This window comes from Lepidochelys olivacea (genome assembly GCF_965140295.1).
Source record: "Lepidochelys olivacea isolate rLepOli2 genome assembly, chromosome: 1".
NCBI classification, from domain to species: domain Eukaryota; kingdom Metazoa; phylum Chordata; order Testudines; family Cheloniidae; genus Lepidochelys; species Lepidochelys olivacea.
Window position 1 is genome coordinate 229855869 of NC_140411.1, and position 14096 is coordinate 229869964.

The 14096-nt window shown below is 45.3% G+C and overlaps 1 protein-coding gene across 8 annotated transcripts in view; it reads left to right on the plus strand.

Annotated features, from left to right (window-relative positions):
• Positions 1–12754, plus strand: part of SHISAL1 (shisa like 1) — a 313432-nt gene extending 300678 nt beyond the window's left edge. For all 8 annotated transcript variants that reach the window (XM_084643260.1, XM_084643259.1, XM_084643261.1 and 5 more), the window contains one exon: positions 6075–12754. In XM_084643260.1, coding sequence (XP_084499386.1) covers position 6075 — 1 coding nt within the window. In that variant the 3' untranslated portion in view covers positions 6076–12754. The remainder of the gene's footprint in view (positions 1–6074) is intronic.
• Positions 12755–14096: the final 1342 nt, after the last annotated feature.

Genomic DNA, 14096 nt, shown 5'->3' on the forward strand with positions numbered 1-14096 from the left:
TATTAGGGTTAGAACAATATATATTGTGCCTCAGCCGACATATGCTATGGCAAACTATAATAAAGTGTATTTTGCTCCTTGGAAGATTTTTAAGCTTGGCCTATCCCAAAATGCAATCTACATTATTTTCCTATGTATTGATCTAGACTAGGTATTTATGCTACATGTCATTGTCTGAGCAACGTTTGACACTGGCCATATCCAGAGAGGAACTGATCACTCCCAACCCTTAGGCAGCATGGACTAATAGATAGGGCTCTGGGCTGGGAATCAGGAGGCCCAGGTTCTTCTCTGAGCTCTGCCACTGAAGTATTGTGTGACCTGGATCAAGTCACTTCACCTCTTTCTCCTCTACCTTTTGTATTCTTTGTCCATTTAGCTCTTTGAGGCAAACTGTTCCTCTTACTTTATGTCTGTAGTAAATAATCAACAACATTGACTTGCAAGTGCTCAGCACCTCTCAGGATCAGGCCCACAGTCATTTGCAAAGACTGTATACTTGATAACACCTCGCACATTTATAGCATTTGTTATTGTCAGACTGAATAACCCTCTCAAGGGTTATGTGAGCAAAGTAAATAAATATCCTAATAGCTGTTTAGAAACATGGAGTGATTTCTCAAGGCCACAAAATAAGTCAGTGGCAGAGTGAGTATCTGGATTGGACACTAGTTTCCTAGTCAGTGCCCCATGCATAAGGTATTAACAACATCAGTAAGAATAATATTTAGCACTTATGTAGGGGTTTATCTTTCAGCCTTTATTCACACGAGTAAAACTTGGTCAGGCCAATAGTCCCAGTGACTCCAATGAGACTGTTCAGGTTAGTGATATTAACTCACAAGAGGAACAGGTACACATACTTGGTATTTTTAGAGAGTGTTCTACAAGTATTAATACTTACTAGATCAACTGTAGTAGCCAAGGTGGATTGATTTAAATCAAAATGGTTTAAATCACTGATTTTTATCAGGATTTAAAATCAGCAAGCAGGAAGCTTTTATTTAAATAATCCATTTTAATTATGTTTTCATTTGTACTTGCTAGTAATTCACACTACACGTGTTTCTTCCTTCGTGTTTCAAGACAAATACGTCATGCTCTTATTAACAAAAAAACAAACAAACAAACAAAAAGGTTACTGTCCCCTTGTCATGTTCTTGGGCAACAAGACAATCAGTATTGACAACTGTCATCCACAATGGAGGAGGAGAAATTTGGGAAGGAAACGAATGTTAGTGTCTGTTTTAGACTCCAACTGAGCCCTGGTCTACACTAGGACTTTAGGTCGAATTTAGCAGCGTTAAATCGATTTAAACCTGCACCCGTCCACACAGTGAAGCCCTTTATTTCGACTTAAAGGGCTCTTAAAATCGATTTCCTTACTCCACCCCTGACAAGTGGATTAGCGCTTAAATCGACGTTCCCAGCTCGAATTTGGGGTACTGTGGACACAATTCGATGGTATTGGCCTCCGGGAGCTATCCCAGAGTGCTCCATTCTGACCGCTCTGGACAGCACTCTCAACTCAGATGCACTGGCCAGGTAGACAGGAAAAGAACCGCGAACTTTTGAATCTCATTTCCTGTTTGGCCAGCGTGGCAAGCTGCAGGTGACCATGCAGAGCTCATCAGCACAGGTGACCATGATGGAGTCCCAGAATCGCAAAAGAGCTCCAGCATGGACCGAACGGGAGGTACGGGATCTGATCGCTGTTTGGGGAGAGGAATCCGTGCTATCAGAACTCCGTTCCAGTTTTCGAAATGCCAAAACCTTTGTGAAAATCTCCCAGGGCATGAAGGACAGAGGCCATAACAGGGACCCGAAGCAGTGCCGCGTGAAACTGAAGGAGCTGAGGCAAGCCTACCAGAAAACCAGAGAGGCGAACAGCCGCTCTGGGTCAGAGCCCCAAACATGCCGCTTCTATGATGAGCTGCATGCCATTTTAGGGGGTTCAGCCACCACTACCCCAGCCGTGTTGTTTGACTCCTTCAATGGAGATGGAGGCAATACGGAAGCAGGTTTTGGGGACGAAGAAGATGAGGAGGAGGAGGAGGAGGTTGTAGATGGCTCACAGCAAGCAAGCGGAGAAACCGGTTTTCCCGACAGCCAGGAACTGTTTCTCACCCTAGACCTGGAGCCAGTACCCCCCGAACCCACCCAAGGCTGCCTCCTGGACCCAGCAGGCGGAGAAGGGACCTCTGGTGAGTGTACCTTTTAAAATGCTATACATGGTTTAAAAGCAAGCATGTGAAAGGATTACTTTGCCCTGGCATTTGCGGTTCTCCTAGATGTAGTCCTAAAGCCTTTGCAAAAGGTTTCTGGGGAGGGCAGCCTTATTTCGTCCTTCATGGTAGGACACTTTTATCACTCCAGGCCAGTAACACATACTCGGGAATCACTGTAGAACAAAGCATTGCAGTGTATGTTTGCTGGCATTCAACCAAAATCCGTTCTTTCTCTCTCTGTGTTATCCTCAGGAGAGTGAGATATAATTCATGGTCACCTGGTTGAAATAGGGTGCTTTTCTTCAGGGACACATTCCTGCTGGGCTGTTTGCCTGTGGCTGAACAGAAATGTTCCCCGCTGTTAGCCACGGGGAGGGGGGAGGGTTGAGGGGGTAGTCACGCGGTGGGAGGAGGCAAAATGCGACCTTGTAATGAAAGCACATGTGCTATGTATGTAATGTTAACAGCAAGGTTTACCCTGAAAGAGTGTAGCCACTGTTTTATAAAATGTGTGTTTTTAAATACCGCTGTCCCTTTTTTTTTCTCCACCAGCTGGATGTGTTTCAATGATCACAGGATCTTCTCCTTCCCAGAGGCTAGTGAAGCTTAGAAAGAAAAAAAAACGCACTCGAGATGAAATGTTCTCCGAGCTCATGCTGTCCTCCCACACTGACAGAGCACAGACGAATGCGTGGAGGCAAATAATGTCAGAGTGCAGGAAAGCACAAAATGACCGGGAGGAGAGGTGGAGGGCTGAAGAGAGTAAGTGGCGGGCAGAAGACAGGGCTGAAGCTCAAATGTCGCGGCAGCGTGATGAGAGAAGGCAGGATTCAATGCTGAGGCTGCTGCAGGACCAAACCAGAATGCTCCAGTGTATGGTTGAGCTGCAGCAAAGGCAGCTGGAGCACAGACTGCCACTGCTGCCCCTCTGTAACCAACCGCCCTCCTCCCCAAGTTCCATAGCCTCCACACCCAGACGCCCAAGAACGCGGTGGGGGGGCCTCCGGCCAACCAGCGACTCCACAACAGAGGATTGCCCAAAAAAAAGAAGGCTGTCATTCAATAAATTTTAAAGTTGTAAACTTTTAAAGTGCTGTGCTTAATGTGCTGTGTGGCATTTTCCTTCCCTCCTCCACCACCCCTCCTGGGATACCTTGGTAGTCATCCCCCTATTTGTGTGATGAATGAATAACGAATGCATGACTGTGAAGCAGCAATGACTTTATTGCCTCTGCAAGCGGTGATTAAAGGGAGGAGGGGAGGGTGGTTAGCTTACAGGGAAGTAGAGTGAACCAAGGGGCGGGGGGTTTCATCAGGGAGAAACAAACAGAACTTTCACACTGTAGCCTGGCCAGTCATGAAACTGGTTTTCAAAGCTTCTCTGATGCGTGCCGAGCCCTCCTGAGCTCTTCTAACCGCCCTGGTGTCTGGCTGCGCGTAACCAGCAGCCAGGCGATTTGCCTCAATCTCCCACCCCACCATAAACGTCTCCCCCTTACTCTCACAGATATTGTGGAGCACACAGCAAGCAGTAATAACAGTGGGAATATTGGTTTCGCTGAGGTCTAAGCGAGTCAGTAAACTGCGCCAGCGCGCCTTTAAACGTCCAAATGCACATTCTACCACCATTCTGCACTTGCTCAGCCTGTAGTTGAACAGCTCCTGACCACTGTCCAGGCTGCCTGTGTACGGCTTCATGAGCCATGGCATTAAGGGGTAGGCTGGGTCCCCAAGGATACATATAGGCATTTCAACATCCCCAACAGTTATTTTCTGGTCTGGGAAGAAAGTCCCTTCCTGCAGCTTTTGAAACAGACCAGAGTTCCTGAAGATGTGAGCGTCATGCACCTTTCCCGGCCATCCCACGTTGATGTTGGTGAAACGTCCCTTGTGATCCACCAGAGCTTGCAGCACTATCGAAAAGTACCCCTTGCGGTTTATGTACTCGCCGGCTTGGTGCTCTGGTGCCAAGATAGGGATATGCGTTCCGTCTATAGCCCCACCACAGTTAGGGAATCCCATTGCAGCAAAGCCATCCACTATGACCTGCACATTTCCCAGGGTCACTACCCTTGATATCAGCAGATCTTTGATTGCGTGAGCTACTTGCATCACAGCAGCCCCCACAGTAGATTTGCCCACTCCAAATTGATTCCCAACTGACCGGTAGCTGTCTGGCGTTGCAAGCTTCCACAGGGCTATCGCCACTCGCTTCTCAACTGTGAGGGCTGCTCTCATCCTGGTATTCATGCGCTTCAGGGCAGGGGAAAGCAAGTCACAAAGTTCCATGAAAGTGCCCTTACGCATGCGAAAGTTTCGCAGCCACTGGGAATCGTCCCAGACCTGCAACACTATGCGGTCCCACCAGTCTGTGCTTGTTTCCCGAGCCCAGAATCGGCGTTCCACAGCATCAACCTGCCCCATTAGCACCATGATGCATGCATTGGCAGGGCCCATGCTTTCAGAGAAATCTGTGTCCATGTCCTGATCACTCACGGGACCGCGCTGACGTCGCCTCCTCGCCCGGTATCGCGTTGCCATGTTCTGGTGCTGCATATATTGCTGGATAATGCGTGTGGTGTTTAATGTGCTCCTAATTGCCAAAATGAGCTCAGCGGCCTCCATGCTTGCCTTGGTATGGCGTCCGCACAGAAAGAAGGCGCGGAACAATTGTCTGCCGTTGCTCTGACGGAGGGAGGGGCGACTGACGACACGGCTTACAGGGTTGGCTTCAGGGAGCTAAAATCAACAAAGGGTGTGCCTGTACATCAAGGAGTATTTCAGGCAGGACTGCACGGAGGGTTCCAATAAGAAATGGTGCACCAAAGTTATCGTTCTTATTGGAACAAGGAGGTTAGCCTGGCCTCTGATTGATACATGGCTAGATTAACCTCGCTGCGCCTTCTCTGTGACTGACTGCAGTGTGATCTAGACAGGGGAGGAGGAAAATGAGTCCAAAACAAATCTGGTCTATGTCTTGTTCTGACCCACTCCATTGATCCTTTACATCTTTGGCTGGCAGCAGACAAAAAAGGCGCGAAATGATTGTCTGCCCTTGCTTTCACGGGGGGAGGGAGGGTGGGAACGGGGTCCTGACGACATGTACCCAGAACCACCTGCGACAATGTTTTTTGCCGCATCAGGCATTGGGATATCAACCCAGAATTCCAATGGGCAGCGGAGACTGCGGGAACTGTGGGATAGCTACCCACAGTGCAACGCTCCAGAAGTCGACGCTTGCCTCGGTACTGTGGAAGCGCTCCGCCGAGTTAATGCACTTAATGCACTTTAGAGCATTTTCTGTGGGGACACACACACTCGAATATATAAAACCGATTTCAAAAAAACTGACTTCTATAAATTCGACCTAATTTCGTAGTGTAGACATACCCTAAGCAAGCTCTTACACAGCTGATTAATCAAACTCATCAATAGGACTACTTAAATTAATAAGTTACGCATGTGCTAAAGTATTTGCACGGTCAGGGTCCTTATAAGAAGAGCTGAACAAAAAAAATTGGGCAAATAGTAAATTTACTGAAAAGTTCATTTCTAGGGCACCTGAACTAATCAAATAGTTTTGAAAATGTCATTTTGAAATCAACCTCAACTTGTTTGTTTCGTTTTTTTTCCAGTTTTTCATTTCAGTTTCGGTTCAAAACAAACTCCCCCACCCTCAGATTTTTCAGTTCAACCACCAAACTAAAAATATCAATTATTTGTTCAGCTCTACTTAGAAGGGATTGTTTTAAAACAAACAATGAGACAATACAGGTTTACAGTTAAGCTATTTCCCATTACACTGTCTTCTTGACACTTACAGGCAAACATTCTTATATTTTTCAGAAAACTATAATGATGTGCCTCAAGATGGGAGAGGTGAGTTTAGAATGCAGCGAGCAGCTTTCAAGAGCCAACTATCCAAGTGAATGACAGAAAACAAACAATTTGGCACTGCAAGATGGAGTTTGGTCAAGACATCTGACAAGAATCACCTCCTATCAACTTACAAAAACAATGTTGAAAGAGTTCAGAAAACCATCTGTAAGCAATATTTTAATTTTAGGTCAAGATTATTATTTTGAAAGGAGACATCGTATTTGATGGAAAGCTCAATACAGTGAAATACAAGTTGCTCTTGCAAGATCCAAGCCAAGGTGGACAAGGACAAGACGACAAACCTTTGGCAGATCAACTTTCTTTGCCTCCCCATCCATCAATTGCCATTAGAGCCTAATCTGTGTCAGAATAATGAATGTGAGTTATTCCAAAGTTCTCTGGTGAATATGTCACAATAGAGTAGATGCTGACATTCCCCGTCACTGTTCCCGCAATCACACCTCACAATACAAAGGGACCCCTCGTCCAATCAGAGTGCAGGGTAGTAGTCATTTCAGTCCCTGATTCTGGTCATTTTATTCACAGCAATGAGACTGGCATGACATCATGAAATTCCTGAGCACAACAAGTCGCCTCAACTGTACCTGCCCTCCAGAGGAGGGTACAAAAATTTAAAAAAGGACAACCTCTCCCCTTCCTCAACCTGATAGGAAATGAAAAGAAAAATCCCTCAGACTACAATAGCAATAACACCACTACTCCTCTGTTTTACAAGGCAATAATCCAATCCCCTCAGGGCGATAGTTATTCAGCAGTTGATTGGTCTCATAATTTATCCCCCTCAGGAATGGGAGGATTGCTTTGCAAGCCAGAACAGCAATGGGATACTGAGTCACTGCGTGTTGCAATAGCCTGACTATTTTATGGTAGGGATTTAATTTGAAGACATACAATATATTTTATATCAGGGTGGCCAAATGTACTGACCCTCTGAGCCACATAAAATAATCTTCAGAAGTTTGAGAGCTGGGCGCACCTGCTGGGGCTCAGGGCTTGAGCAGGAGCAGGGCTGAAGCCCTGAGCCCTAGCAGACACCTCCAGCGAGACTAGAGCCCAGAGATCCCACTCTCCGCAGGGCAGAAGCCCCTAGGCCTACCACCCTGCCGCAGGGCAGAAGCCCTGAGCTCCCCTCTCCCAGTCTGGTAGGTGGAGAACAGGGGAGGGAGGGCTCCATGAACTGCACTTTAACTGTAAAAGAGCCGCATGCGGCTCACGAACCACAGTTTGGCCAGCCATTTTATATCAATCATTCCTGTGAAATTAAGTCATGCAGCAAGACATAGTTTTATACAGAGCACCTGGTGACTACAACCAAACAGAGGAATTCCTCTGGAATCACAGTACTCAACACAGCCACATTAGTGCCAAACTAATTCAGGATGGCTAATATTATTCCGACCAACACCAAATGATCTGACTGTGACTTAGCTGCATATATTTGAGAGCATCATCAATAGCAGGAACGCTTTCCATGTCTACTGAGTAACACGAAGTCTTCTGTTAAAACTTCTTTGAATTGAGAGCATTTTTCTTTTTCTACTGAACAGCTAAGGGATACATTATTACGGGACACTTTGGGCCAAGTTATGGCTACCTTGCAGAAGTGCATTAGATAGTGAAAAGGCACAGAGAGGTGTCCGTTCTGGAGAGCAGAAGCAGGGGAAGCCAGCCAATCTTGCCTGCAGCAGTCCAGTTCTGAGAGGAGGCCTGCCTGAGGAGGACAGGGACATCTCCATGTCCCACCTCCTTGCATGCCAACCAGTCAATGCAAAGTATTACTGGGGGAAGGGCATGCTATACCCAATGAAAAGGTGTAGCAAGTGCTACAGGTAAGCGTGCTCCCCCTCAGCACCCTTGCAGCCATTGGACTTGCTCCTGCTCCACGCAGAATGCCTGCAGCATCCCCTTTGTGAAGGGTACTCTGATGCCCCCCTTCTTCCCCGCATGTGATTCAGTTTGTAGAGCCATACTAGAGCTTTAAAGATGTACTGTGGTATTGTACATGGTGGCAAATGTACTAAAGGGAGTCAATTTTTTTAAATTCTCAATTCACTTTAAACCACAGAGCTTTTAGTTTTCTAAAATAGCATTTCATGATACCATTCAAAGCACTTTAGTTGAAGCTGGGACAATAAGAGCTCCATCAAAGGGGCATTATAGAGAGTTTTCAGATACTAGTACAATACAGCATTGGGTTTTTGCAAAAATAGTATTTAGCCTGAGCAAAGGGGCTGTGCTTGCATGGAAGGGAGAATACACACAGTAGAGCTGTGAGATGGACGCCTCATTCCCAACTTGCCATAAAGGCCAGAAAAATCATGTAGCCAGAAGTAACATTGATTCTGGCCATGCCTCTGTGGGCAACATGCCTCCTTTTCTTTTCCTATCTGCCTTCGCTTGCAAAGACCAACCCGCCCCTCCCCCCCGAGGTTATATCTACAACACACAGAGTTTCCTTGCACACGTTTTTTGCTACTTATTCCTTTCCCTCCATCACAGCAGTAACATAGCATTTCCACTGTTTATGGACCTGACACACACACGTAAGGTAACAGCAGGATCAAGTCTACCGAAGTTTGGGAACGATTTGTTACAAACAGAAATAGTAAGAGAGGCACTTAGCACTTCCAAGGATCAGGCCTGCTGACCCTCTGAGAATTGCAGGGTTCTTAGACCAGCACACTCTGTTACGCATCGTTCACTGTGTGATGCCTACCTCAGCACAACAGGCTGAATTAAGGATGGAATATCAGACTTCAAAGCCAACCTAGAAATCAAACTTCTCCGTAATATTTTAACGACTATATAACTACAAGAAGCGTGTGTGCTTACTGTCAATGAAAGACGAGAGAAAAGTTATTTCACTATTTTTTCCAGTTTGTTTACTTTACAGGCCTGACTGCACTTTGGGCTTCTCTGACCTTGAAATACTAGTGCAGCGCTGCAGCTGTGTCACTGTAGTTCTGCAGAGTAGACACTACCGAACTCGACGGGAGGGGACGTCCTGTCAGCCAGAGTCAATCCACCTGCCCAAGAAGCCGTAGCTAGGTTGATGGAAGAATTCTTCCGTTGACCTAGCACTGTCTACATCATGGGTTAGGTCGGCTTAACTAGATTGCTCGAGGGTACGGATTTTTCAGACCCCTGAGCCACTTCGCTAGGTCACCCTAACTTTTTAAGTGTAGACCAGACCTTTGTATGTAATCAGTTTCTCTGTTTCTCCTGTAGAGGCAATTTCCCCTTTCATTTGTCTGGATCTTTCATGCAATGAGAGTGAGACTGTTAAAGAACAGAAGAATAGGACCGTAAAAATCACAAAAGCTGGCCAAGGGACGCAGGAGTGAGTGAGCCTTAGAACTCACTTTTCTTAAATTAATAGTTTTCAGATTTTTGGTGTCCCTTTAATTGTAGCAGTCTCGAGTTTTGTCCATTCAGGTCTCAATTTTAGTAATACTGAAACAAATGTGTCAGATACCAATAGCAGTTTCCAAACTTCAGCTGATTGATTTTAACCTTGCATAACATAAAATGGATTCTCTGGGCTAGACTCTGATCTTGAGCACCATTTTACCCCAGTGTAACTCCATTTACTTCAATGGAGTCACTCTGGACTTACAACAGGGTGAGAATCAGGCCCACAGCAAATATTATCCATTAAAATAAATGACTATTTTCTGCAACTCGGCAACTTTACAATCAACAGAATTGTTTCCTGTACATAGTCATTCAAACGGTCTCCTTCAGAACAAGAAAAGCGAACTCTTCCTAAGTATTGTTTAGAACTACCTATTTTTATTGTGAGGTTATTGCCACCATAGAGATCTTTGTAAAAAGCTTGTGTTCATGAAGGAATTTGTACTAGATACTGGTTTGTGTGTCTTACTGGATTTTGTAAGGGTTTTTTCCCTTTGGGAATTGTGTGTTATTAATGAGCAGTTTTATGCTTTATTTCTGGTATGTGTACACATTGTAAGTGATGTGCTTTTTTTTTTTAAATCTCTGTACAGACAGATTGATATTCGGTAGATACTCACTGGCTGAAGTTTTCATATTGCCTACAAATTTACACATGTGGATAAATCCATATCATAACAGAGGAACAATAGTTCATCTAGCATCAGTTAAAAAAACCAGCTTATAGCCTATATATTGTACTTGAACATTGGATCTTGACTAAAACGAATATTAGTTCAGCCTTAATCTAAAACAAAACACATGTATCACAGGTAAATTTCCCCCCACTGTCCCCATCTTTCGTAGTCTGAAGTGTTCGAAAAGCAATGACTAGGTAAACAATATCTGTAATATATCAGCCATCATCAAATAAGGCTGTGCTCCAACAGTTCTCTACTTTTAGCTAGTGTAAAATGATTACAGCTAAAGCAAAATAAATTACACCAAATTCTACATTTACTTTTACCTTAAGAGCCTGATTCACTCAGCACTTCTAAGGTGACCAGATGTCTGGTTTTCGACCAGAATACCTGGTGGAAAAGGGACCCTAGTGGCTCTGGTCAGCATCGCCGACTGGGCCATTAAAAGTCCGGTCGGCGGTTCTGCGGAGCTAAGGCAGGCTAGTCCCTACCTGTCCTGGCTCTACACTGCAACCCGGAAGAGCCAGCAGGTCTGGCTTCTACGCAGGGGGCCATGGGGCTCCATGCACTACCCCCACCCCGAGCACCGCTCCACACTCTCATTGGCCGAGAACCACAGCCAACAGTAGCTGTGGAGGCTGTACCCATGGGCAAGAACATCATGCAGAGGTGCCTGCTGTCCCTCCACCTAGGATCTGAACCTGCAGTGCTGGCTGCATCCAGGGAGCAGCGCAGACTCAGGACAGGTAGGAAGACTGCCTTAGCCCCCGCGCTGCACCGTGGACCAGGAGCCACCAGAGGTAATCCTGCACCCCAACCCCCTGCCCCATCCCTGAACCCCCTCCCAAACCCAGAGCCCCCTCCTGTACTCCAATCCCCTCATTCCCAGCCCCACCCCACAGCCTACACCCCCAAATGGAGCCCTCACCCCCCTGCACCCCAACCCACTTCCCCCTCCCACACTCTGAACCCCTCTGCCCTACCTCCCAAACCCAGCAGCCCCCTCCTGCATCCCAAGGCCCTAATCTTCAGCCCCAGCCCCAACCCTACACCCACAGATGGGAACCCTCACTCCCTGCCCCCCAACCCCCTGCCCCAGCCCAGAGCCTCCTCCCAAACCCTGAACCCCTCTGCCCCACCCCCCCAGCCTGGAGCCCCCTCCTGCACCCCAAACCCCCATCCCTGGCCCTATCCCAGAGCCCACACCCCAATCCCCCCCCAGCCCAGAGCCTCCTCCTGCACCCTGAACCCCTCATTTCTGGCCTCACCCCCTCCCACACCCCAACCTACTGAAAGTGAGTGAGGATGGGGAAGAGCGAGCCACCGAGGGAGGGGGAATGTAGTGAGCAGGAGGCAGGGCCTCAGGGAAGGGCCAGGGTAGGGTGCTCAGTTTTGTGCAATTAGAAAGTTGGCAAACCTAAGCACTTCTAAGGATCAGGTCCACAATATGTTGGCTTTTGTTCAAAAAAAGAAAAAAAAGTATTTTGTTTATGCCCTTTCCTATGTAATAACATGGGGCACAAAATCACCTTAGTATGGAAGTGACTAATCCCATTCTATCCCTTTGAAAATGGACTTCTGCCCTTCTTAATGTGTGTGGCGTTGTTCATACTCTGAAGGCTTTATTCCTTGTCTCTAACTTACTTTACAAATTCTCTATCATTTTATGTTTCATTAAAATGATGTGTGTCTGACTTCCTAGTAATTAAATACTATTGTATAAAATAGGACAAAAGAAATTAGTAAAAAAGTCCAGGCCTTGTGTCACATTTATTCATCTTTTATACTTGGTACTGATTGCACTAAAGAAACAGGAGTCCAACAGTTTGGCCTGTTGATCTCAAAGTGTACTTAAGCTTATTGGAGTGGCTGTTCTAAATAAGTAAGTTTTTATTATGGCTGTAATTTTTGAGGAGTCTCCTCATAAAAAAAATTGTGAGGTTAGTAAGTACACTTCAAACAGATTTTGAAGCCAGTTATGCAATTCTATTTAGCAACCAAGCTGGTACACAAAAGTTAGAATAACTCAAAACACAATTAATCTGGAGTAACTCCTTCATAAGCCTTGCAAACACTATTGTATAAATCTCCAATACTTTTCATTCATAAATAGTACAATACGAACACTAGAAGACATGGCAATCGCATATTTGAAGCCTACAGTCAAATTTTAGGTTCTCTAATTACAATTCTAGGGTTACAGTGTTTTTCTCATTTTTGTTAATACACTGAAAATATCACTTACATGCCAACTGATGTTTAAATTCAATATGCGCGAGTGTTCTATAATTTACTAATCTAGTTTTGGATTTACTCATGTCTTATTGTTTGCTAAATATTCTGACTTCATATAATGAATCATGTGGTCTTTCTGAAATGATAGCCAGGAAGACAAAAAAACCCAAAATATATGTTTCACCCTACTATTGAACTGCTTTTGTCCTTATATACAGTAGTTTTTAAAAAGATGTCTTTAGGGTTTAATAAGTGAGTGTAATGTAAAATAATCCCTGTAATAAAATTTGCTTTAATGTTTCCAAACAGTCTATAGTAGCTTGGAAGGTTTTTATTTCCATCCCAGTCTGCAGATTAAAAAAAAATCTTCCTTTCCCATAGGTAGTCAAATCCGACGTCAACCATTCATCTAAAATTTGTATGAAAATAAGTGAAAAGAAAAAGGAAATTCAGACGTAAGGCTGCTTGAAAGTCCCTCTCCCACCCTCAGAGACATGGCCACTGCCACGCTGGTTCAAACCAGAGGTCCATCTGGATAGTACTAGAGCTGATTTGAGTTTTTCAACAAAACTTTTTCTGGTGGTGCTAGAGGAAGAACAGCTGCATGTGGCTCAAACGCTGGTCTCTCTCACCAACAGAAGTTGGTCCAATAAAAGATCGCACCTCATCCACCTTGTCTCTCCAATATCCTGGGACGAACACAGCTACAGGTACACAGCATACAGAACGAGTAAGAACATTTTTGATGAAATCTCAAACCCTAAACATTTTGCAGAAACTTATCCTTCCTGGGATGTAGGAAACAGCCCAGGTTTCAGTCTCTGCTCTGCCTGATCCAAAGCAGAGTTTTTCATCCCAGATCACTCTGAATCAGACAGAGCAGGGATTGGAACCTGGGTTGTTTCCCATATCCCCAGCCGTGTTCTACCCACTAGGCTACATGGTGAGAGTCAGAAAGACAGACGGACATGACCCAGAAAAGCTTTTCAACTCAGGAAGGGTGAGGTTTTGGTCTGAAAAACAGACATTTGACACAATTCTATTTTGCAAAAACATCTGCACTGGAATGAAAACAAAAATTTCAAAACCTTGAAAGTTGCCACAAAACAAAATTGCCATTCTCCACACTGTTCTAATAAGCCCCTGCTCTAACGGGGCTTGAATGAGCCATGTGAGCACTGCATAAATGGTGGGTTTCAGCCTACCCCAGGGAATTAGGAGCACCATTCCCAAACAGAGGAAAAAAACCCTCTCAAAAGTCTCACATGAGAACAGATTTTCACATCATAACGCAAACTCCTCAAAATACAGGAGTTACCTCAGATATGTGACTTCACCATAACATTGTAGCCAATACAGTCTTCAGCAGGCTTGCACGTACTCACAAAATTCAGACGCCCTCACATGGCCACACTTACTACCTAATATATAGGGCTTTCCTACAAGTGAGCACCATTTGAAGCTCACCATTTGCCCTCCTTAGACTAACACACACTACAGTATCATAGTTATTATGTATTAGCTAGCATCTATCAAGCAGAGCCTTTAGTAGGAGCCACTGAAAAATATACACAACCCCAAATTCATCATTGCACCAAGGATGAGGGAGGTACTAAGGACTTGGGCCCTTCCCTCCAGG